Source organism: Rhinatrema bivittatum, chromosome 5 (assembly GCF_901001135.1).
Source record: "Rhinatrema bivittatum chromosome 5, aRhiBiv1.1, whole genome shotgun sequence".
Classification (NCBI taxonomy): domain Eukaryota; kingdom Metazoa; phylum Chordata; class Amphibia; order Gymnophiona; family Rhinatrematidae; genus Rhinatrema; species Rhinatrema bivittatum.
Genome location: NC_042619.1, coordinates 62,345,150 through 62,371,874, shown reverse-complemented (window position 1 = coordinate 62,371,874; position 26,725 = coordinate 62,345,150). Strand labels below are relative to the sequence as shown.

General features: G+C 43.9%; 1 protein-coding gene across 3 annotated transcripts in view; it reads right to left on the bottom strand.

The window, feature by feature from the left end:
* The window catches only part of ARHGAP42 (Rho GTPase activating protein 42), a 605,600-nt gene that overhangs the window by 62,500 nt on the left and 516,375 nt on the right, over positions 1-26,725 (bottom strand). For all 3 annotated transcript variants that reach the window (XM_029602393.1, XM_029602394.1, XM_029602395.1), the window contains 4 exons: positions 17,211-17,295; positions 13,578-13,636; positions 10,892-10,997; positions 7,511-7,670 (listed from right to left, as the gene is read on the bottom strand). In XM_029602393.1, coding sequence (XP_029458253.1) covers positions 7,511-7,670; positions 10,892-10,997; positions 13,578-13,636; positions 17,211-17,295 — 410 coding nt within the window. The remainder of the gene's footprint in view (positions 1-7,510; positions 7,671-10,891; positions 10,998-13,577; positions 13,637-17,210; positions 17,296-26,725) is intronic.

Sequence of the window (26,725 nt, the reverse complement as noted above, 5' to 3'; positions counted from 1 at the left end):
AGGATAAGACGATAAGGATTCACCATTCACCTGGCCCCTGAAACAGGCAAGAGCTGCTACCTTTATCTTCAAGGAATTACGGGCCAACCCTTTATTCAACCCATCCTGCAAAAATTCCAAAATGAGTGGGATCCTAAGTGAATGAGGAATCATTCCTTGATCTTCACACCAAGCCTCAAACACTAGCCAAACCACACATAAGCTAAGGAAGTGGAGTACTTTCGTACTCATAGCACAGTATCAATCACCGCAGTAGAATATCCACATTTCAACAAGTGAGCCCTCTCAAGGGCCATACCATAAGACAAAACTGAGTTGGAGCTTTGTGAAGGACAGGCCCCTGCTGCAACAGGTTCCTGCTCGGCAGAAAACGAAGGGAGGTCAGAAATTCCGTTGACTGTACAGCCTTTATCACTGAGTGCAATATTTTCCATGTGAAAGTGAGTCACCTGCAAATGACAGTTGCCTCCTTTGAGATCCAGGATGGGCCAAAAGGAGGAGTCCTTCTTGGGCACAACAAAATAAATGGAATATTGACCCATATTTTCTTGAGATGTGGGTACTGGAACCACAGCCCTTAGACTGAGAAGCCTTTACAGCGTACTCTCGACTGCCTGTTTCTTCTGCAGAGAATGGCAGGAAGACATAATGAACATGTCCCAAGGAATACTGCAAAACTCAGCACATATCCTTCTCATATTACCTCCAGGACCCACTGATCTGATGTAATCTCGACCCACCTCTGATAAAAGAGAGAGGTGTCCCCCTATCTCCTGTTCCAGGGAGTGGGTCAGCAAACCTTCATTGGGATGCTAGGGAGGTTCCACTATCTGAGCCCACTCCTCACTTGAGCTGATTGGGACGAAAGGACTGAGACCTGCCAAAAGAACAAGTCCTCTGAAAGGTTGCCTCATCTGTAGGTTCAAAAACACCTGGAACTCCTGAGACAACCCCTCATACTAAAGGGGTGCGGTGACTGCTTCTTATCCTCTGGCAATCGAGGAACTAGGGATTTGCCCCACTTACTGGCTAGCTTCTCCAACTCGCTCCCAAACAAGAGAGAGCCTTTAAAAGGCAATTTTGTAAGATTAGCTTTGGAGGTTGCATCAGCCACCCAATTTCTCAGTCATAACTGATGCTTGGCTACTATTACCAAAGCCTAGGTGCAGGCCAAATCGCAGCCTGCATCTGCTAAAAAGGTGGTGGCATGTCCCATAACTGCCCTGGAATTCATACCAGAGTCTTCAACCTCCCGAGAGAGAAGCAAACAAGAGCGGGCCACCAGGGATCAACAGGAAGCTATCTGCAATGTCATTGCCACTGCTTCAAATGTTTGCTTAATGGTGGCCTCAATCCTTCCATCATGCACATCCTTCAAGTCTGCTCCTCCCTCCACGGGGATAGTCGTCCATTTACAGATGGCATAGACAAGCGCATCCACTTTTGGAAAACACAGACACTCGTTCACCACAGGATCCAGCTGGTACAGACCCTCCAAGGTCCAACTCCCTTTAAAATTTGCCTCCGGGGCATCCCATTCAAGATCAATCAATTCTTGAATGGCCTCCATAACCGGGAAAAAAACAAGAGGCTTTATGCAAAGAAAACAAAATTGGATTTCTCTTTGGCTCAGACATGGAATCTGCCCCAAGGACTCCCAACATCTTCAATGTCTGGGAAATTAGGACAGGTAATTCATATTTATGAAAGAACCGTTACATAATTCTATTCAGTTCCAGCCCTAGAGGGATTTCCCCATCCTCCAGGGAGTCAGGATCTGCCTCATCATCAGTGCCATCTGGAAGCTTGTCAAGTACACCTGCAGCTCGAGGTGTACTTCGGTGCTTAAACGTCATACCAGATGAGGGGGAGGCTACCGCCTGAGGATCTGAACTGAAAGGCTTGGACAGTATTGAGGACTGCGCTTGAAGGAAAGATTGCAATCCTTGAAAAAATTCTATCCAGGAAAAGGCAGAAGGTTCCATGCCAAGACCAGGAGGCACTTGCATGGTGCCCACTAAGCTGTCGTACCCTGCTGAAGAACCAGTCAAGAGAGTTCCAAGATCAGGCGTCCCTCCTGACATACCCTTAACCAGGTCATCATTAGGCTGGGAAGATCTAGCCTTAGTAAAATCAGATGACGATAACTCTCCCTGAGCCTCTAAGCAGCGCTGGCATAAGTTAGAAGGCACTTCAGGCTGAGATACCCTAATATGACAGCCAGCACAAAGAGAAAGATGCTTAGGTTTCTTAGCCACTGGCACCATTAATCCATGAGTATGCTTAACAGACGACTGAGGAAGTGTGTCCAGCCTATGCCCTGCTGAAACAAAATTTATGATTCCCAAGTTTGTGCACCAAAAGGCTAAGCGTACTGTCATCACCCCAAACCTTGGCACACAACCGATAAGCTTAAGAGTGCACACACAGGCCGCACGCACAATTCAGACGCACAGCAGGATGCACTTGCACGCACTGACGATCCTGTAGAGGGCAGCCGACTGCGCAGAAAAAAGGCATGCAAAATGCCACTGCAGCCTACCATGTGGCACACAAAAAAGAAGCCTAACAGTGGAGCCTAGCCCAACTGGGCTGCTCAACCCGCCAGGCTGTCCTATTCCCTTAACCCCTACAGGAGCGGTAACACAAGTCGAGATGGCGCACCGAGCACGGAGACCAGAGAAAGTCCTAAACTAACCCCTCCACTCTGTCTCTGACTATTTCTTTGTTTCTTTGTTATTTTTTCAAAACATACCTGAGCTCAGCTTTCCCGGCCGAGTACAGAGATGGTCTCTAGCTGTGGGTGGGGGGAGGGGAGCAATATACCATCACTGTCACGCCCAGCTTCCTGCACCCACTGTCTTTCAGCTGCTTAATCAGCTAAGCCCATGCCGACCTATAACCAGCTTCTGGACCAAGGCACTCATTTGAGGGATCTCGGAAATCATTTCAGGAATCTCAACTGGGGGTGGGCCATTAGGTATCACCACAGGAGAGTGGGGCAATCCAATTAATTCTCTTTTAAATGTAAAGCAATCCCCAGTAGGGAAATGCACGTCCATCATTTGCTGGAGACAGAGAATACTGACAGGCTGATGTCACTGCAGGAGTTAATATACTGTGATGTCAGTTTGCTTCATCTCCATATGCTGGCAGAGGTGCATAACCCACTGGTGTTGGATTCATCTGTCTGGATGCTAAAAAGTGAAGTTAAGCATTTCTCTCTCTCTCTCTAAATATATATATAAGGTTTGGTTGGTTGGTTGGTCGGTCAGGATGTTGTGTCTATCTGTGGCCACCAGGTTGCATTCTGAAGAGTGGAAGGTGCAGTGCACCAAGACAATATGCTATGACTGCAAAGCCCCGTCTCTCAGGTTCCCACACACATACAGTCTAACACACATAGGCTCTCACTTTCTCATGCTCCTATACACACACACACAGGCTCTCACTCTCTCAAGCTCCCACAAACAGGCTCCTTTCTAAGGTTCACACACACACTCTCTCAGGCTCCCATTCACAGAGACTCTCACTCACAGATACAGGCTCCCACTTGCATACACACACACACACACAAGGTCTCTTGTTCAGCTATTGTGGAATAGGTCCGTGGTAGCCCTCTCCTTCTTTGGCTGCTGTGGGATGGAACTGCAAAGCCATTGCTGCATGACTCTTCTTTTGGTGTTGGGAAGCCCTGATTGGATGGGCTTGAGCCCAAAGCAGGTAGGCCATAGCCCAACCAGGCCCACCCTTGGCTATGCCACTGTTGTGGATTGCAAACTGGTTAAAAGGCAGAAAATAGAGAGTAGGAGTAAATGGTCAGTTTTCTCAATGAAGTACTCCATTATTGAGTGCCCCAGAGATCTATTCTGAGCCGCTGCTTTTTAATCTTCTTCTATAATAATCGCTATGTTGTGCTCTCTAGAGTCAGGCAATGGAAGAAGTCTTATATATTATCAATGTAGTTTATATGGAAGTTCTTTAAGTTTCTATATTTTTGTTAATTATTTAATAAAATAAAATATAGATTTTTTTCACTTTTGTCTGATTTTAAAATTTAAATAGGCTATGAAGCAGAAAACCTAAGCAATGCCGGGTAGTTTTAACTAGTGTGTGTTCGTCTGTATATATACACACAGAATGCTATCGAGGGAGTTAGGTCTACAATCCGAATATTATCCAAACAAAAGAGGAATGCAGAAAATATATAAAACATTTATTTTATTGAGTGAACAGAGGAAGTGTAATATATTTTAAAAACTTGGAAAATGTTTATACTAAGGCTAGATTGCACAAAGATACAAGTATAATTACTGGTGCTGATATGATGCCAATGTAAAAGTTTCTACAACAAGGGTGTATATAAGGATATTAAAAGTTTCTGGAACCCATATTTTTAGGAATTTGGAGTGACGTGGTGTCTACTACTCTTTGATGTGGCCTAAGATGCTACTGCTATGATATGTCCTATTTAACTTGCTATACATTGCTTTGGGTGAATTCTATTTCAAAAGGGTAGTTAATAAGTCTAAATCATTCAGCATAGAATATAAGTTGAGACTGACCCCTCATATCCATTTTCTCTTGATATATTAGCAATTATATTTACTTTAATATCTTTGCCAATATTTGAGCTGGGTTCCTCTAAAAGAGATGCTATGAATAGTATAGCCTTTCAGCCAGCCCAAATATATTTTGTTTTTGCATCATGAGAAAAAATTGCTATGGTCCAAATAGCTCCACATATTTATATTATATTTTCAATTTATATACTGCCCTGCATTATAAAGGACCCAGGGCAGATTAAAACATTAAAAAAAATGATTTAATTTCCTTCTTTGTTAACTGCTTCATTTAGGGCCTCATTTTCCAATATCACATGCGATACCAAAACAGGGGTGTTACCTTATGCTAATAAGCATGTGTATTGCAAAAACAGCTATGCAACATGCTCTTAACCCAATTTGTGCTACATTGCCAGTATATATCGCGGTTCACGATGTTTCTGGACAGCCTGTTTCAGTATGCTGAGAGAGAGAGAGAGAGAGAGAGAGAGAGAGAGAGAGAGAGAGAGAGAGAGAGAGAGAGAGAGAGAGAGAGAGAGAGACTTGCTATAGTGCCTCCTCCCTAGACAGGTATTTGTATCCCTATGGTAGACCCACCTAGTAACTCGAGGTGGGGATTAGGTATTAGTGTAGGGGGTTGGGGGCCACTTTCACATTCAACATGAGACGTACGAACAGAACAGTGGTCTCTTGTGCAGATTTGATGGCCTTCGGAGTGAGGAAACTCACTCCAAGATGAGATTTGGACAATGTTCTCTCCACCTAGCTTGATGGACACTCTACCTGGGCAACAAGCTAGGTGGAGAGAACATTGTCCAAATCTCATCTTGGAGTGAGTTTCCTCACTCCGAAGGCCATCAAATCTTCACAAGAGACCACTGTTCTGTTCGTACGTCTCATGTTGAATGTGAAAGTGGCCCCCAACCCCCTACACTAATACCTAATCCCCACCTCGAGTTACTAGGTGGGCCTACCATAGGGATACAAATACCTGTCTAGGGAGGAGGCACTATAGCAAGGCTCTCGCTCTCTCGCGCTCTCTCTCTCTCTCCTGAAACAGGCTGATCATGAACTGCAATAAACCTTTACCGGCCTCTAGTGCACAGTGTACCGCAAATGAAAGAGGTGTAGCTATTGGCCGCGTTAGGAACCACGCTAACACTGTGGCTGTTTCGCGGCACACGATAACTCTTTCCTACTTAACATATGCTCCGCCCCCTGAATACAAAATTAAAAATTTGCATTCGCAAATCGCATTAACGGCTGTTAGTGCAATTTGCGGAATTATCTCCTGCGGTAACTCCTTGGAAAATGACCCCCTTAGATTGCTGTTTAATTGGTACTCTATTTTCCTATGATATATTTGGTTAATTGAAAATAATAATATACATGAATAAGCTGTATTTGAAGAAATTTCTTATTCTGTAAGAGTTGACCTTTATTAAGATGTTAAATGCTATAAAAAAAATAACAAAAATAACAATCAATATACATATAAAATGCAATAGCACATATCAAAATCCTGAGCATGTGCATGGCTCAGGAATTTTGCAGAATAGGAGCCTCAAAATGATTTCACAGAAAAACTCCTTTAAAGAAATCCAAACATTCTTTTAAAGAATGCACATACTATCCTGATTATATACAACAGATGTACATGTATTAAAATATAACAACTAAAACGTTAAGAGATGCTAGATTACTTTTTTGTTTTGTATTTTTTCAGCACATATTCATCCTCCATGTAGTATCAGGGAATATAAGAGCCATCCTTTCTATAGAATGCCAGCAGATTCTGACACCTCAGTACAATGTATATGAAATGAAAAGAAATACATAATTTTACTTGATTACAAAGAATATATCTAGAAGTTATATGCTCGGGCCCTGAGAGGGAGAGAAGATAGCAGATGCCCCTTTGGTGGCCCCTGCCAGACATCAAGCAGAGAGTCACTCCTCCAACACTTGGACTGGCGAGGGGTACCCGTGCCAACCTGCTCATGTCATCAGGAGAGATGCAGCAGCAGATGCTACAAACAAAAAAGAATGAAGACCATATATTTGACTTATGGCTATATCATTTAAAAGCAATTGTTCACAATGGATGAAATGAAAATTTAAGGACAACTGCCTGATGTGATATATTTTTTTATTTAGAAAAATTATCAACAATCCCGGGTGCGCTTGGCTAACCCTCTCAGAGTATTTTTGAACCTTTTATTGAAGACAAAATGGATTAAAATTACCTCACAGTACACAACTTGAATACGCTGCCCAAGCAAGAAATGTGGAATGATCCAACACTTATTACAAGATATTGGATACATACAAAAGACTCCTAAATTATTCATTTCCCCAGTGAACTTGCCTGGCATAATTCCTAAGAGGCAAGCTTCTTCTCAATATTGGCTGCAAAGGTTTAAAATGTAAGAACTTGTTCATGCATCTCTCCAGATGGCATGGATACCCCTTGGCAGCCCACGTATTGGAGGAGTGACTCTCTGCTTGTTGTCTGGCAGGGTCTGCTATCTTCCCTCCCTCGCAGGGCCTAAGCATATCACTTCTAAATATATTCTTTGTAATGAAGTAAAATTAACTCATTGAAATGAGTTCTTCTAATGTCATAAGCATTGTACTGAGTGTGGTGAAAATAGGCAACAGAATCCACTGCTGCTCCTTGTGACCTTGGGCAAATCACTTCACCCTCCACTGCCCCAGGTACTGACTTCAATTGTGAGCCCTTTGGGAACCGAGAAATACCTACAGTACCTGAAAGCAATCTGCTCTGAAGTGTCTGAAAGGTGGAATATAAAATAGATACATAAAATAATATTAGATGAAGTTGATAAAAGTGATGAGAAGATCAACACAGACCCACCCTGTAATCACTTATAGTGACTTTATCAGAAAATACTTGAAGAGGCAGCTGTTCAAATTACTTATACCTTTTCATAATGTTCTATCAAAATTTCAACTACAATATTCTGAAACTTAATATTCATCATGGCAGCCACGGTTTCTTCCTGAGCTCTCATGAGAGTGGGGCCAAAGATAACACCAAGATTGGACACTGTCATTAGATTCTGCTGACTGTGCAATGAAACCCTGTACATTAAACACAAAAGTAAAAACACACATTCAGAAAAATTGATCAGAAAAGTAAACATAAGATTTAAAATTATGAATCAACAATCTGTACATTGCAAGAGTTTAAAATCCTTGTGGCTGCTCTTATACTGCAGACCTCTGTGAGTTTACTTTTAACTAAGAGGTCAGTATTCAAAGGGGCTTGTCTGGCTATGTTCAGGGCTTGGCCTAACAAAACCCCAAGTTTTTACTCTCCCACCCCTCACAGCAAATACATTTTAGCCATATAAGTCATTATGCAGCTAAATAAACGGGGTGGCGTAGAGGCATGGATAGTACTCCTATTTAGCGCTACCTAGCTAAGTGTAACTGGATATGTCTGGTCTTGTGGGCAGCAGGTCTAAAGTTATCCAGGTATGTTTACCCGAACATCGTTAAACCTAACCAGCTATATTCAGTGTTATAGCCAGAAAAAACCTTCAACAGGCTAGTAGTGGCCTTATTCCTCTCCCATCTGCCCAATTCCCCCCACCAAAGATCAAGTATTATAAATAAAGGTGGCTACTGTGCACCGCCCCCTGATGTCCCCTGGCTTGTTCGAGTATTCAAAATATATGAGGAGGCCACTGTGGCTCATTTTGACCCCCTATTGAAGTGTTCCCACTGCTAGATTCCCCTCACCCCAGCGTTATAAAGATGGCTGCCACAGTCTGATCTCCTTTACCCTTTTTAAGAAAATGGGGCACCACCCCCACCCCCTGTAGCCCATCAAGAGGAGGAATGGCTCTGGCCTCTTCCCACAGGGTGAATATCCAAGTGCTGGTACAGCTGAGAGAAACCCGCCTTTACAGCAGACATTCCTTTATTCACTTCACTGCCGCTAGGAGTGGTCGGTTACCCAAGAACTGAGCAATCCCGTTCAGAACAGAGATCTGAACAGGGATCGATCCCTTTGCTATCTTTATCCTGGTAACTCTAGCTGCCTATATTCAGCAGAAGATATGTTCTATTGAATATTCAGCTAAATATATGCAGATACTACAGTTTTAAGAATCCCATATGAAAAATAAAGGAAATGCTGCCATTTTCAGGTCAAAAAATTGCTGTTTCCCTCCGGCATGTGAAAGGCATGCAACATTTTCTTTTTCAGGTCCTCCACTCCGTAAAGTAAGGTAGTAAAGTTAATTAAACACAGACAGACTAGTACAAGGCCAATATTTACCAAACAGGTTACAATCTTGGCAGCTTATAAACAATGACCACAAGGAGAAAGCCCAATAGCAGGTTTCACTAATATTAAGACTTCACCGATTATTAAGGCTCTATTCAGTATGGCACATGAGCAGTATGCAGCCCAGATCAAACATATATGGAAAGAAAACAAGACCACATATGAAGAACAGCCACTGGAGAACCACATGTGTTCTGCCTGTGTCACGCAAGCCATTTGAAGTATTTTGGAAAACATCCAAGTCTCACACTTGGAGACAATATGATACTTGCATGCTTGTTGACGTAATTTTATTGGCATTACAAAACTATAGAAATCCTGTGGCAATATACCATAGGGCTGTGTGCTTGGAGGAATCCTCCAGCATCAGTGTTATAATTGTGATTTGTATTACTGTAAAGAAAAAGAATACAAAGCTCCAGATTTTACTGGCTTGATGCAATGTTGATAATATTTCTAGTAAAAAATGATTTTAGAAAATATACTACATACAGTAGGAATGCGAGCAAAGAAAGGTGACATCAATAGAAAGGAAATGATCACCTGGAACAGCAAAAATGTTGCTGTTCCATTAATATACTGATTAGCAGGGTAGGAGTGGGAAGGAAGGTTGAAAATCTGTCAGGAAACCAAAAACCTCTGAAGGCTCAATTTCAGAGTCAGTAACCTAACTAAAAAGAGCCTTTGAAAGATATAAGAGTCACTCACACGAGGACACAAGATGATGGAAGCATCCATTGGACAGGATACCTTCATTTTGGGCTCCTGGATCTCTTTTACTTATTTTTATTTTTTTCCATTATTTTCACAAATCTATTTCTTTAGATATATATTGCAGTAATATTTTTGCATTTCTTTCTTTTTTTTATGTGAATTACTAATATGCTGATACCTGCTGAAAATTCATCAGAGGATGTGTCAGATTGGAAATGCTGAGCACGCGCTCCCCTCAAGTTAACCACAGCACTCTCTTCCTCCCCTGCCCAGTCTCTCCTCCCCTTCCAACCTGACCTCAACACACTCTGTCCCTCCATCTATCACTTTTGTCCCAGATATTTGCCACCACCCTCAGCCTGACCCCAACACTCTCAGCCCTTTTCCCTTGTCCTTCCCTTGTCCTTCCCATCCAATCGTGCTCTATTCTACCTGTCCATCTGCTTTCCTCAGATCCTGCGACCCTCTTTTCCAGGCCACCCATCACTCTGGCTTCCTCCCATCATGCAGCCCTCTGTTTCCCTACAGCCCTGCCGACAATCCCAGTTTCCATTGGAAACCTGCAGCAGAATGTACGTGTCTATTCTCTAAACTACCTGCACAGTTTGCCATGTACATCCCTTAGGTTCTGAGCTACATTATTGTCGGTACGTCTGTATGTATGCATGTACGTTTCAAGCCACCTGCGTACCCATCACAGCAGTCAGTGGGATGCACATTTGTGCTGGTGCCCACCCTGCCAGTTGCTAAAAACTCTACTTCTAGAGGCTAAACATATATACACACAGATGAAACTCAATAAGTATGCCAATTAAAAATAAAGGTGGTCTTGATTTTTTCCTCTTTTTTTAAGATTTTTCTTTTAAATCCAGTTTTGATTTTCACTGCTCAATGTGATGTACTGATTCCAGCTTTCATAGTGACTCTAATTGACCCGCAGGCCAAGATGTTTCAGTTGGCACCAGTGGGAGTATGGAAAATGCAAAACTTGGAACCATCTAAGTAAGGTTTCCAATGCTTTTCCACCTGCTTTAAAGCATAGATGGCATTTGTTTGCAGCTCTAGTTTCTTGTATATAACTGAAACATGCAGAGGGAAATATTTGTATTTATCCATACAAACAGAAAAAAAGGAGGTCCTCCTAATAATCAACAAAACAAATAGTGGTAATAAAAGCAATGGTATTATTTCCAAGAAATAACATTTTAAAATTAGAATTATAGAAATTGCCCCAAATGGCTTAAAGCTACAAAAAACTAAATCCAGATAAGAAAGAACGGAGCTGCAAAATTACTTGACCAAGTGCTTGATTAAGATGTCCAGCATCTCTCTGTTTTTCTCTGGTAGCTTATGAACCAGTGCGTGGACTGCCTGAACCCTGTAGTTTTGGTCGTCAGACTCTGTAATACAGCAACAAAGATATGTCAAAATTGTAGCTAATACAATACAAGCTTTATAGATGCTGGAGATTCTAGAGTTATTGCACACTTTAAAAAAAACATATCTGCACTTTTCTTACTCTGCATCTATTTCTGCCGGTCTTTATCAATTAGCTGAGTCTCCCTCAAGGGAGTTGACACAGCTTTACAAAAAAATTCTTCACTGCATTGAACGAAAAACGTGATTACGAGTATCATAAAACTTGTCTTTTTTGGATGGTTTAGTACCTGGGGTGCATCTATAACTAACTAGTGGAGCACAAATAAAGCAAAAGTGCTCATCTAGCTGCTGTTCGATGAGAGCAGTTCAGTCATGCACGAGTCATGTGACTGCGCATGGCGCTGAGTGGAAGGAAATTCCAGTGCCTGTAGCCTTACATCCGTGGGACTTCCTACACTCTGCAGTGCATCTCAGTTCTAGTTTAGCCAAGCTGGATAAGGAAAAGAACTTTTCCCAAGGGAAGGAATGAGAGCTTAACTAACTGGTGACCTGCTGTCTTCAGTGAACACAGGGGCAAACTGACTGTTCACGGAAATAAGGTGGTGCCCAAGGGCCCACAGAACTCTCCCCTAGACTCGGAAGGGTGGTTAGGGGTCAAAGACTCTTATTTGGCCAGGGGCCCAGATCATGGTCAATTTGCCCCGAGTGAACCCGTGTTGCAATGAAACAACTTTGCATTCTCTGAAGACGAGCAGGTTCACCACGGCACGCAAACTGGATTTCTTAGCTAGGGGATGCCTTCAACAAATACTCCTGGGGGAATTCTACCCAACTGTGCAATGAGAAATTTGTGCAGATTTACCTCTCCCAGAGATACCAAGCGTCCCACAGAATTTCGGCTACTGCCAAGGTCAAGAACAGCAAAGGCCACTGGGACCTTCACATTTCAATGGCTTGCTCCCACAAGCATGCTCCTCCCCCCTTGCTCTGCTGCTGCCTTCTCACACCACCCCCAGAGCAGCCTCTGGCACTGTGTGATTCTTAGTGAGTTTGAGCTGTGGGATGATGTCCGTGCTCTTGCGCTGCTCTCGTGGGCTCACTCTGGCAAGAGAACAGGCACCGCCTGGCTCAAACACACTGCAAGCAGCGTGGTACTGTAAGCATTGGCTATCCTTGGAGGGGGCAATGTGGCAGAGCTCTGGAGGGGAGGGGCTGGCTGACTGGTTCATGGGATGGAGGAAGGGGCTGCCTGACTAGGGTTGGATCAGGACAGGCTGGCTGAGTGGGAAGGGAAACTGATGGAGACAAGCTGGGGATGCAGAAAGAATTCACGTGCATGGAGGGAGGCAGTGGGGGTATAAAACTGCCTTATGGTTAGGGCTCAGACTCCATCATATGTTGTCTCTAGGTGCTGTGAGTTTTTGTAAATTAATACACCCCAGCTAACAGTTGTTAGAAGTGACTAAACATTTTTAATATTTTAAGTGAATTTTTGGGACTTTATTTATTTATTTAAAATTTTTTATATACCGCACAAATGGATATGATATATCCGTTCTTGGCCTTATCACAGATAGTTTTTATAATTAACATAAATGTTGTAAAAGAGAGACTACTTTAAGGGACATCAATGATTATAAGTAATTTATTTGATTAGTCCATTGCTATAATTGAGAAATACACACAGAAGCCTATCTGCTCACCTGATTATATTTTCTAGTCACTTTCAGGTTCATCCGAGTGTTATTCTAGCATGTTTGGTCCTCATATCTTCAATGCTTATAACTGTATTTATTTGTTGACCACCTTTCATGTATATAAATGAAGGGAAAGTAATGATGGTTTTGCTTTATCTAGTTACTGGCTCCCTCCAGAGGGTGGCAGAAAACAGCTGGCAGTCCTCTGTTTCCAGATGTGTCAAATCCTTTCTGACAGCGATGCTTGCCTACATGCCTGACTGTATTCAATATACCTGTGCTGAACAAGGGCGCACACAGAGGCTTCTATGAGATAACTTCCCCAATGAGATAGGGGCTACTGAAAGCACTATGTGGTTTGGTACCTCTCTCTCCAAGAGGTCAGGAAGACATTTATTTATTTATTTCAACTTGATTGCTGTTTCACAGTCACAAGTTTTATCATTCAAGCTTCTTTTGCTCATCACTTGTTTTTTAGGACTGCACTCAAGTTTCAATGCAAGAAGAGTCTCTCTTAAGCACTGCCATTCCTACCTGCTTCTGTAGACTATTGACTATTGGTATTATGAAGCATCCTCTTCATAAGGAAGGAAGGAATCTGGAGGAGAATGCGAGCAATGAATGGCAGAGAGGAGATAAACCCATATTGCGTTGTTTCACAGGCCAATACTTGGGTGTGGAGGGGGTGTTCATTTAAAAGCTTAATAAAAAAACTAGAAAATATCATTTTGACTGTTCAAAATGCAATTTAAGTTATAACTTTTTGTGCATTAACATAAGAATACTTAACTTACTTTTGCAACGGATAAGTATCCGAAATACAACAAAATATGAACTATATGTTTGAATATTACAATGATGAGCTAATTAATATTATAAAATGTTTACAAATATCTTACTTACTAACTGCAAGAATGAAATCTTTGTGCAACTTGAATGTCGTCAGTGGCTCTGAAAGACATCTGCTTGTAATAAAACAAAACAAATAAAAAAAACAATAACGTTAAGATGACTTTATTGGCTATTTAGTTCTCCAATTTTCTTCCCATTATTGTTTTCTTACTATGAAGTCAGGCTTTATAAGCTATAAAAAAAAAAAAAAACCATGACACCAAATCACTGGCTTTAAGAGCATTTATATGACTGCTTCCCAGGACACCCAGTAGAGAGCTCATGCCAGATGTCCAAAAGCCAGTCTTGGGACCTAGAGGATATAGCCTTCACGCAACGCTCAGCCCCCTCCAGCCTGAGTTTCAGAACCTTATAGCTCTGTTCTCATCTTTGGCAGTAAAATATATTTGCATCAAGTTAACTAGACAAGCCTTCTAAACTAGTTAAATTGTACTGCACAGTAACATCACGCATAAGAAACAGGCCGATACAGTAAGGAGTGGTAGAAAGAGCTGCGTTAGTGCCGGGCGCACCCGTGTTTGCCGCACGCACAGTCTGCATCACCTACCGCTCGATATTCTATTTAAATGGCAAGCAAATGCAAGCCGCGTCCAACGCGCGTCCATGAAGCACAATCCATTTTACTGTATAGGCGCTTATAACAGCGCCTATACAGTATCCTGGGTGCGCTGGTACCTGTCATTTCAAATGTCATTTCAAATGACAGGTACCAGGAAGTGGATCCCAACTTTAACCAAAAGAAAACCTAAACTCCCCTCCTCCTGAAGCAAGGCGCAGGCGAAAAGCGACTCGACATGTAAAGTGTAACCAAAGTTAACTTACTTTTTTATTGCAGCCCTCTCTGCCCTCCTCCGGAAACGCGCACCGCGGCTCCCCTGCCTCCCGGGGGCAGCCGGCGGCGAAAGCGGCCCCGCCGGCGAAGATGGATGCCCGTAGTGCACCGGCCCCCAAGCCAGCGAAAGCGTATGAACGTACGCCGTGATGTCATGCGCTTCGTTGGCTTGAGCGCCCAAATTGACGGGCCCCCAAGTCAGCGAAAGCGTATGAACGGGCGTGCGTGACGTCACAGCGTACGTTCATACGCTTTCGCTGGCTTGGGGGCCGGTGCATTACGTGCATCCATCTTCGCCGGAGGGGCCACTTTCGCAGCCGGCTGCCGCTGGGAGGCAGGGGAGCCGCGGTGCGCGTTTCCGGAGGAGGGCAGAGAGGGCTGCAATAAAAAAGTAAGTTAACTTTGGTTACACGTTACATGTCGAGTCGCTTTTCGCCCTGCGCCTTGCTTCGGGAGGAGGGGATTTTAGGTTTTTAGGTTTTCTTTTGGTTAAAGTTGCTTCGGGAGGAGGGGAGAGAGGATTGGGGCTGCCCCGGAGACCGGCACCCATGGACACGGCCAAGGCAGGTGAGCGGGGGCTGGGGGAAAGTTTGCCGCCTACCCTTACCCCTGCCTCTAACGCAGGGGTAAGGGTAGGCGGTAAGTTAGCAGGTTAAACACGCGGCAAAACTACAGGTTAAAAAAGCAATAATCGGGGCGCGCGTTACTGAATGGGAGGGAATAGCTAATTCGATCGTTTACATCTAATATACATGCCGCGGGCGGAAGGGGTTACCCGGTGATTTAAAGAGGCAGTAAGAATCGGTTAAAAGGGATAGTGAATCGCGGCCAAATTGTGAGTAGAAAGCGGGTTAGAAGCAGGGTAACCGCGGCCACACTTTACTGTATTGGCCTGAAAGTCAGCAAATACATGCTTAAAAGTTACACCCATTTTCAAAGCACATTTATGGGCGCATGTTAACTTTAAAAAATTACCCCACCAAAACTGCTCACACACAATGGGACCTGCTAATTTGTACAGAAATTTAGAGGAAATTTACAAGCATGCTTATGAAAATACAAAAGTATTTATAGTCTGTGTCCAAATCCCTCCCCCCCCCCCCAACTCTATCCTCAGAAATGCCTTCATTCAATCCAGGTAAGTTTGCCTGCGTTATCGGATTTCCACAGGTAAAGCAACATTTTACCCATGGAAATGCCTTTAAAAATTACCCTCCGAATGACGATAATATTAATACAGCACACCAACCTCAAAAACACTGCTTTGCCTCCAATATAATATGGGGTGGATTTTCAAAAGGTTTATCTTACTAACTCGATAAATCTAACCAGATAAAAATCTGTCCCCTACTCCCACCCCAACTGGTGAAATCTGTGCACACAAAATGACAAGATGCACAAATATAGCCTGTACTGAAAGGGGTGAGGCCAGAGGTGAGCGCATGACTTCTTTTCAGTGCTAACTTCTTTTCTGTACTAACTAAATTTAACTGCACAACTACGGTTCGATTTAGGAATTTTTAGCCACAGACATAATTGGTTAGATGCGACTAAAAATTTGGCTCTCGATAACAGGGTACAATTAGCAGGTTTTTGAAAATTAACCAGTCTGTTATTATGCGTACAACCACAAAATTGCAAAACTGACAATAAAAATAAGCATTTTAAACCTAATATTTAAAGGTAAACCAAAACTGAGGGGCATTAGTAAACTATTGCTCCAATCAAGAATTTGAATAATTCGGCCTCACATCTGGTATATACTAACATATGGCTTCCGCTGTCAAAGCATTTCCTGTTCAATTAGTCATTGAATTTAAAGGTAGTTTCCTCCTTGCTATCCAAACTGAAAACAAGCAAAGCAAACGTCCAATTTGGCACTGAATTAAAAAATAACTGTAAAGAAAATAAGTCAGATGCACTACAAGGACAGAATCTTTTCAAGGGCTTTCCGCAGGTAAGAAGCATTTGACCAGCATAAATTGCAGGGCTGACAACTGTCCACCCTGTAACTCGAGTGAAAGTCCATAGGTAGTTCCACGAGGTGCGGGCTGCTCCCTGCATTGTAGTGAAGGTGCTCCCAGAGTGGGGGAAGATAACTACGTGCATAATTTTGGTTAGAAGAAGCGGGGGCTGCAGGAAAAGCCCGTGCAAATCTCTGTGGGCACTTTTCAAAATAAAAAAAAATGTGCATTTAGCCTTGGGGCAAAGAGCATGGGTAAAAGTACCCACGGACTGGGCAGCAATGCGGACATTTTGACAATTGACTCGTGTTTTAGTGTTGGCCTTCACTGCACTTATGCGATAATGGTGCGGTATACAAATTTCTAAATCAATAAATACTAATAAGCAGATTTTAGACTGATATTATGTAGAAGAAAGATGTTTCTAAGAAAGTGAAGGCCACAGGATTCAACAAGCAGGAAATTACAAGAGTCTTAAAAATTGGAAGGATTCCAGCACCACAGACTTAGGGACTGTATAGTTGTCACCATTAAAGACTGGAGACCTGGTTTTGAAGTGGCTGAATAGCAGAATTATAAAGCAAATAAATGAATATATGTACAGACCAAAGTCCTCTTTTGCAAGGTTAGTGCTACGGACATGGAACATTTCACCTGCTTCAGCCTCCTGGAACTCACTATTTGCAGTTATCCATGGACCCAATTAGATGGCTTTTGGTGCTAACTTTTCTGGGTTGGATTAGAGATGAAAGAGTTTCAGTTCAGCTTTGGATAAACATTGCCTGCTCCAAGGCACCGATGGTCCGGAAGTTCATACAATCTACACACCTGAGGTAGTTTTTTAGTCCACTTGTTATTGTTTTATTGTCCCACAGTTCCATATCGATATCCAAATCAGGAGGAGACTTGGGGGCTGAAAATAAAGCAATCACTTTCAAAACATGGCATTTAAGACAAAATAGTGGACATATTAGAAAGAAAGAAATTGTTTAACATGCAAAATTCTTACTCGAAAAAGCATGTCCATGAGGCTAAGCTATATCACACAACCAAGTGCGCACAGTACTGTTATAAGGCACTATATCCTGGCTAGAGAAGTTATTTTTGCTGTAATCTGAGGGCTAACAAAAGCCAAGGATGGATTTTTTTTCCTGCTTAGTAGTTCTCCGATTGCCTGCTAGATGCAGTCAGCTTCAGATTCAAACCAACAAGCAGATCAGAAACAAGTCAGGAACACAGCACAGCCAAAATTTCCGGGAATAAAACCAAGCAAGTTTTACAGCTAAATTATATTTCTTATTTGTATTTTATTTATTTATTATATTTATTTATGGTTTTTATATACCGGAAGTTCCTGTATACAATACATATCACTCCGGTTCACATTTAACAGAGATAACTATCGCCAGTGCGGCGGTTTACATGGAACATATCAAATATAATGAACGGATAATCTATAAAGCAAAATTGCTTACCTTGTAATAGGTGTTATCCCAGGACAGCAGGATGTAGTCCTCACATATGGGTGACGTCATTGAACGGAGCCCAGGCGGGAAAACTTTCTGTCAAAGTTTCTAGAAACTTTTGACTGGCCCAGTGAGGCCACTGAGCATGCCCAGCATGCTATGATATTCTCTGCCACAGGTGTCTCTTTTCAGTCTAGTATGTAGCAAAAGCTTTAGCAAAAGAATAAGAAATTAAAAAGGCCCAACTCCGCGGGGTGGTGGGTGGGTTCTGTGAGGACTACATCCTGCTGTCCTGGGATAACACCTATTACAAGGTAAGCAATTTTGCTTTATCCCAGGACAAGCAGGATGCTAGTCCTCACATATGGGTGAATAGCAAGCTAGAGGCTGAATCATTTTGTAGTGTAATATTTTGTTAAATGAGTCAGCCGAAGATCACAGCAGTACGGTTGTAGTAGGAGTTGGGTTTAAACTGGAAACAAGTTCTTTAAGACAGATTGTCCATAGGCCGAATCTTGTCGTCCTTGTTTGTCCAAACAGTAATGAGCTGCAAATGTGTGAAGAGAACTCCATGTTGCTGCTTTACATATGTCAATTATTGGCACAGAACGATAGTGTGCTACTGAAGTTGACATTGCCCTAACTGCATGTGCTTTTACTCGCCTTTGGAAAGGAAGGCCTGCTTTCTCATAGCAAAACTGTATGCAATCTGCTAACCAGTTTGATAGAGTATGTTTACCCACTGGTTTACCTGGTTTGTTTGGGTCATAGGAAACAAAGAGTTGATTGGATTTCCTGTGAGCTGCAGTGCGGTTTAAGTAGAAGGACAGAGTACGCTTACAGTCCAAGGTATGTAAGGCCCTTTCTCCTTGGTGAGCATGAGGCCTTGGAAAAAATGTGGGTAAAACTATAGATTGGTTTAAGTGGAATTCCGTAACTACCTTAGGAAGGAATTTAGGATGAGTACAGAGAACCACTCTGTCATGTAAGAACTTAGTGTATGGTTCATACGTGACAAGTGCTTGTAACTCACTAACTCTTCTAGCTGATGTAATGGCTATGAGGAAGATAGTTTTCCATGTAAGAAATTTTAGGTCACTGGAATCAATGGGTTCAAAGGGAGAACGCATGAGTCTAGTTAGAACCAAATTTAGATCCCACTGAGTGACTGGGTGTCTAATTGGTGGTTTTAGGTGAATTAAACCTCTCATAAATCTTTTTATAAGAGGTTGTGTAGAGATAGGTGCATCTGATACCTGATTATGGTAAGCTGAAATTGCACTTAAATGTACTCTTACAGATGAAGTCTGTAGACCAGATTCTGAAAGATGGTACAAGTAGTCCAATAAGGAATTAGTGGGGCAAGTGAAAGGATTGATGTCCTTTTGCCTGCACCACAAAGTGTATCTCTTCCATTTGGAAGCATAGTTCTTCCTTGTGGAAGGTTTACGTGAAGCTATTAGAACTTGGGAAATGTTAGTTGAAAGATTGAGTGGTTGTAAGATCAAGCTTTCAACATCCAAGCTGTCAGGGATAGGGATTGAAGGTTGGGATGGCGCAACAGACCCTGATCCTGAGTTATGAGAGTGGGAGCTGTTCCCAGACAAATATGATTCCTGACTGAGAGGTCTAACAGTGTGGGAAACCATACTTGTCGAGGCCAATATGGGGCTATGAGTATCATTGTCCCCCTGTCCTGTTGTAGCTTCACCAGAGTTTTGGTTATGAGAGGTATCGGAGGATACGCATATAAGAGGCCTAAGTTCCAAGGGCGAGCAAAGGTGTCCTTGGATGGCCTGTTGTTCAGGTTGTATAGGCAACAGTAGTTGTCCACTTTGTGATTCAGATGTGATGCAAAGAGGTCTACTGTTGGTTGTCCCCAATTGTGAAATATCCTGGCTGCTACTGCAGGATCTAGGGACCATTCGTGTGGTTTGAATTGATGACTGAGTCTGTCCGCCACTACATTGTGAATGCCTGCTAGATAAGTGGCCTTGAGAAACATGGAGTTGTTCAAGGCCCAACCCCATATCTGAGCTGCTTCTTGACAAAGGAGGTACGAACCTGTCCCTCCCTGTTTGTTGATGTACCACATGGCTACTGTGTTGTCCGTTTGGATCAGAACAGTCTTGTGTGTAAGGCAGTCCTTGAAGGCATGTAGAGCGTAACGTATGGCTCGAAGTTCCAGGAAATTGATTTGAAATGTTGCTTCGAGCTTTGTCCATTTTCCTTGTGTTTGGAGATTCCCTATGTGAGCTCCCCAACCCAAGGTGGATGCATCTGTAGTTAGAGTTACTTGTGGGACTGGTTGTTGAAAGGGTAGGCCCTTGCACAGATTGTCCTTGTTCACCCACCATAGTAGAGAAGAGCGTAGTTGGTGGGTTACTTGAATTGGAGAATGCAGTGGTTGAATGGCTTGGATCCATTGTGATCTTAAAGTCCATTGAGTTACCCTTATGGCCAATCTTGCCATAGGAGTGACATGAACTGTGGAGGCCATATGGCCTAGTAATGTGAGAAACTGATGAGCTGTTGCTTGTTTCTTGGAGTGAATCGAGCTTGCCAGTAGAGATAGTGTGTTTGCTCGATCTTCTGGTAGAAATGCCCTTGATAGGTTGGTGTTTAAATCTGCTCCTATGAATTGTAGGAGATGGTTTGGAGTTAGATGTGATTTTGGATAATTGATGAGAAATCCCATAGAGTGTAGCAGAGCAATAGTTTTGTTGAGAGACTGTATTGCTCCTTGTTGAGAGTGGCTTCTGAGGAGCCAATTGTCCAGATATGGGAAAATGTGCACACCTTGTTTGTGTAGGTGTGCTGTTATTACTGCCAGACATTTGGTGAACACTCTGGGAGCAGAAGCTAGTCCGAATGGCAGTACTCTGTATTGGTAATGTTGAAGGCCCACCTTGAAGCGTAGATATTTGCGATGAGGAGGGTATATTGGTATATGGGCGTAAGCATCTTGAAGATCCAGAGAACAGAGCCAATCTCCTGTTTGAAGAAGTGGTAACATTGTGCCTAGGGAAACCATCCTGAACCTTTCTTTCTTTAGAAATTTGTTGAGATTTCTGAGGTCTAGGATGGGACGTAGGCCTCCAGTTTTCTTTGGAATGAGGAAATATCTGGAGTAGAATTATCCGCCCTGCTGAGACCTGGGCACTGGTTGAATGGCCCTGGCTGTCAGAAGGGTGGATAATTCTATTTGTAACTGAATTATTTGGGAATTCTGTTGTGGGTAGGAAGTTGGTGGGAATTCTGGAGGAATTGTGAGAAAATTTAGTTTGTAACCTTGAGCTACAATGGAGAGTACCCATTGGTCTGTGGTTATGTTTTCCCAATTTGATTGGAAATAGGAAATTCTTCCTCCCACTGGTATGTGTTGTATGGGGTTTTGGAGGGTGGGTCTGATCTCTGGATTCTTGTTCAAAAACCCGTGGCTGGACCAGTCTGTGGAGGAGGCTGAGCACGGGCTGGTCTTTGTTGTCTGGCCTGAGAGTGCTGGGTAGGTCTAGAAGGCCTAGGTCTGGCAGGCTGATTATAGTACCTTCTTGGCCTGTAATATGGACGTCTAGGTTCCCTTCGGGGAAAACGTCTAGGGGCCTGGGTGGTTGGTTCTGGAGGCAGTTGTGATAGCTGTCTCAAGGTCTCTGTATGATCCTTAAGTTGTTGGACAGCATCCTGCACTTTCTCTCCAAACAAGTTATCTCCACGGCATGGCAGATCTACAAGTTTGTCCTGTACTTCAGGCCTGAGATCTGATGCCTTCAGCCAGGCCCATCTTCTGCTGTAATTCCAGCTGCTGCTGTTCTTGAGGCTGTGTCAAAGTTGTCATAAGCAGCCCTTACCTCGTGTTTCCCAGCTTCGAGGCCTTTGGCAACGATGGATTGTGCAGACTCTTGGAATTGTTCTGGGAGAGAATTTGTGAAGTGCTCCATTTGCTTCCAGAGATCCCTTTGGTACTGTGTCATGTACAGTTGATAGGCCGAGATTCTGGAAGATAAAAGTGCACCTTGGTACACCTTTTTTCCCAGGGAGTCCAGAAAATGATGATCCTTCCCTGGAGGAGCAGAGGAGTGTGGACGTATCCTTTTGGATTTTTTCTGGGCAGATTCTACTACCACAGATTGATGTGGTAGCTGTGCCTTTTGAAAACCTGGTGCCTGCTGCACTAGGTAAGTAGTGTCTAGACGCTTATTGACTGCTGGGACAGTACATGGGTGTTCCCACACTCGTTGCTGTAAATCCAACAGGACTTCATGGATGGGGATTGCCAGAACTTGTTTTGGCGGGTCCACGAATTGTAGCACCTCTAAGGTATGCTGCCTTGAATCATCTTCATATGAGAGTTTAAAGGGAATTGTATCCGCCATCTCTTGGACAAAACTTGAGAAAGATAAGTCCTCAGGTGGTGATCTTTTCTTTTCTTCAGGAGGTGATGGTTCGGACATGAACTCCTCAGAAGAAGTATCTGTTCCTGGGTCATCCCAAGAATCTTCTTCCATAGGTTGTTGATAAGGAGGTCTTGAGATTTTCTTTGTAAAAATACCCGATGGTCCAGGTAGTGGGTCATCGATAGATATTGTGGGTGGAGTCACTTCCTTGGCTTTTTGAGGAGCTGTGTCGACATCCTTGTGATATTTTTTGAAAAGGCGTTGAAAAAGTGCCAATTCTTGTTCATCACTATGTTCCTGCCCTGGTATTGTCGAGGGAAGGATGGGTGTCCTCGATGAAGCTGTCGAGGGTGGTACCCTTGGTGTCGAGTCTATTGATGATGGTAACATGGAAGATGGAATTTGCGCGTATATCGACGTCGATGACGTTATGATCTTTGGCGTCGACGTCGAGTCTGTGCATGCCGTCGGGGTCAAGAATGGCCCCGGCATCGGTGTGCCCACCGGCATCGGCAAATTCGCCGGCATCGATGTGGAAATCATCGGCATCGACAATGAAGTCGGTATTGTAAACTGGTCTTTGAAAGCCTGAGAAATCGCTTGCCGGATAAACTCGGACAATTCCGGCCGCACAACCGTTGAAAGCAGAGCGGCTGTGGGCGGTGGCGCAGGCTGAGGTACCAGTTCCTGACACGTAAGTAGTATGGGATCTGGCGTCATCAACGGAGTCGAGGTAGGCCGAGGCGTCAAAGACTCCGATGTTTCTTGTGTCCTAGGCCGCTTCGCTGTCGAGGGTTGCTGGGAAGCAGAGTCAGACAACAGGGGGCTTCTGTGTCGATGTCGATGTTTTGACTTCGATTTTTCGGACGATTTTGGTGACGTCGAAGACGAGGAAGGAGAGGAATGATCCCCCGATGGTCCCGGGCGAGGTTTTTTAAGAATCACTCGCTTAGTCGCTCCAGCCGGAGACGACCTCGACGACTGCGACGGGGATGGTATCAGCTGCAGGCTGAACAAATGTTCCATTTTTTCAAGCCTGGTTTTCCTCGATTTCGGCGTCATTTCTGCGCATTGCGGACAATTTTGTACGTCATGCTTGTCACCTAAACACATCACACATTCGGTGTGCAGATCTGTGAGTGACATTTTTCTAGCACAAACAGAACATTTTTTAAAACCTGTCGACATTTTCTCGAATGACGGCCGTCGATTCGAATTGAGGGAAATTTTTTCCTAGTCTCCGACCAAAAATCAAGACTGGGTTACTTACCGGCCGGTAAGGAGATACCCCGAGAGATTTTATGAGAGAGAATATCACTTTTTTAAGACTATTTCTAGTCACAAGAAGGTTGAGAGAATCTCAACGGCTCCGATTCCGCGAGGAAAAAACGAAGACTGAAGAGAGACACCTGTGGCAGAGAATATCATAGCATGCTGGGCATGCTCAGTGGCCTCACTGGGCCAGTCAAAAGTTTCTAGAAACTTTGACAGAAAGTTTTCCCGCCTGGGCTCCGTTCAATGACGTCACCCATATGTGAGGACTAGCATCCTGCTTGTCCTGGGATAATAAAGTACAATCTCTTGTGAAACAACTAAGATCAACTTAGAATGCAACTTGTAACTTGGAAACATATAACTGAAGCAATATAAACATTATATTATTGCTGTAAGACAAGGATGTTGTTTTTTAGTTCATGCCTTTTCATTGATAGCTGAAGGCACATTATTTACTATAAGTGAATGTATTTCCCTGTCCCCAGGGGGATTACAATCTAACGGCCGGATTTTAAAAGGGTTACGCGCATAAGTTATGCGCGTAACCCTTTGAAAATCCCCCCTGCGTGCGCTGAGGCTATTTTGCATAGGCTCGGTGGAGCGCGCAAGTCCCGGGGCGTGTCTGGGGGGCGTGTCGGGGCCGCGAGTTACGCCTGCTTCTGGCAGGCGTAACTTTTATAACACAGGTAGGGGGGGTTTAGATAGGGCCGGGGGGGGGGGGGGGGGTTAGGTAGGGGAAGGGAGGACAAGGTGCGGGGGGGGGGTGGAAGGAAAGTTCCCTCCGAGGCTGCTCCGATTTTGGAGCGGCCTCGGAGGGAACAGGCAGCGCACGCAGGGCTTGCGCTGCCTGTTCCCTCCGAGGCCGCACAAATGTGCACCTTGCGCATGCCGACCCCAGATTTTATAAGATACGCATGCCGACCCCAGATTTTATAAGATACACGCGTATCTTATAAAATCTGGGGTCGGCATGCGCAAGGTGCACATTTGTGCGGCCTCGGAGGGAACAGGCAGCGCAAGCCCTGCGTGCGCTGCCTGTTCCCTCCGAGGCCGCTCCAAAATCGGAGCAGCCTCGGAGGGAACTTTCCTTCCACCCCCCCCCGCACCTTGTCCTCCCTTCCCCTACCTAACCCCCCCCCCCCCCGGCCCTATCTAAACCCCCCCGCGTATCTTATAAAATCCTGCGTACTTTTGTTCGCGCCTGGTGAGTGAACAAAAGTACGCGCGGGCGTGGATTTATAAAATCTACCCCTAAGTGCCTCATTTAATAAGCAATTTTCCCATAGACAGAGAATGGGAGTGAAGCCTTAGTAAACCAGGCCCTAAATTTGTGCTTCAGGCAATGGAAGGGGACGGGACGTGCCCAAGGTCACAAACCCTTTCTTTTCTGGTTCTCACCCTGCTGCTTTAAACATTAGGCTACTCCTACAACGGCACTTATAACTCTCATCATGAATTTCAATGCTGCCTAGATTTTAGTTGGCTATAACTTGCTTTAAGCATATTTTCACAAGCACAGACTGACAGAACACTTCCTGAGAATATTCAAAGTTAAACACATCCTGAGGGCCCCATATTCAAAGATAAATATTTATGAAAGTTAGCTGAGTGCGATTCATCACGGCTATTCTGCTGAGTATCTTTTTTTTTTTGTTTTATATACCGGCATTTGATCTGAGATATCACATCGGTTTACATTCAGGTACTGTAGGTATTTCCCTGTCCCCAGAGGGCTTACAATCTAAGTTTCTCCGTCAGCATCACCACTTAGCCGGATAAGTCCTCCCACCGCCCGCCCACAACTAATCCAACTCTATTCTTAGCTGGATAAGTGACTTATCCGGCTAAGTGGCAGCTGCTGAAAGTAGCCAGATATTCAGCCACTTATTTATTTATAAGTTCTTATATACTGCCGATAAAGGAAAGACCATGCTAGGCAGTTTACAGCAAAACATACACATTAAACCCAAATAATATATAACAAACTGGCCCTCTGGTCAAACTCTGATCCCCAGCCCCTTAATTCAAACTCAGTGTCCTTGCCTCTCTATTTATTCAGCCCGCCAAGCCCTTTATTCCAACTTTACCTCAAGCTCCTCTATTTATTCAAATCCCCGCCCCCCATCATCTTTCAGATCTTTCTCCATCCTCTGTGCTGATCAGGTGATCAGAAGAGGAAGAGAGCAGCGTTGAGCCACGTCAGATTCATATTTGGAAAAAGCAATTTTCCAAGTGGTTTTTATGAAGGTAAACCCATTTATCCATGTAAAATATGCTTTTTGAAAATGTGTCCCTCAGTGCGGGTAAAAGTATGCACATTGCAACTGTGAGAAAAAGGAGGTGTGCTTTACTACGCGCATACTTTTTGACACATGCCTGGTGCCTGCTACAGCGCTAAGTAATTTGTTCCTGCAGTGTCCGCCTCAGGGAGATTTTCCAAGAGGAGCTTCTCAGGGAGCTTCCCTTTGAAAATGAGCTTGTGGGTGCCTGGATATTTTCTTTAGCTGCAGATGTGCAACTTTCCCAGGGAGATCTGAAAATTGCCCCCATACTTAATTTCCCTGTAAGTATGGGTGACATAAGCTGGCACTTACATATATGAGAATTATTACTGAAAATGAGAACGGAGGGAGTCCTCAGAAAGAATGAGACCCGCCCACAAAATGACATCATCATGCTAACGGCAGAGCCGGTAAAAGACGCCGTTCCATCGGGCAACGACGGTGAGGGGCAACCCACTAACATCAGGTACCATGAGAGACAATCCCGGGCTGAAGAAAACATAAAAAAAATGAAAAAATCGCCATGAAACTGAAAATGAGAATGGAGGGAGTCCTCAGAGAAAATGAGACCCGCCCACAAAATGACATCATCATGCTAACGGCAGAGCCGGTAAAAGACGCCGTTCCATCGGGCAATGACGGTGAGGGGCAACCCACTAACATCAGGTACCATGAGAGACAATCCCGGGCTGAAGAAAACATAAAAAAAATGAAAAAATCGCCATGAAACTGAAAATGAGAACGGAGGGAGTCCTCAGAGAGAATGAGACCCGCCCACAAAAATGACATCATCAAGCTAACGGCAGAGCCGGTAAAAGACGCCGTTACATCGGGCGTCGCGCGCCAGGCGTCGCGCGCCGAAGGGGTGCGACAAAGGGGCTTTCCCCTTTGTGCTCCCCTTCGTGCTAACTTTCGTGCTGTGTGTA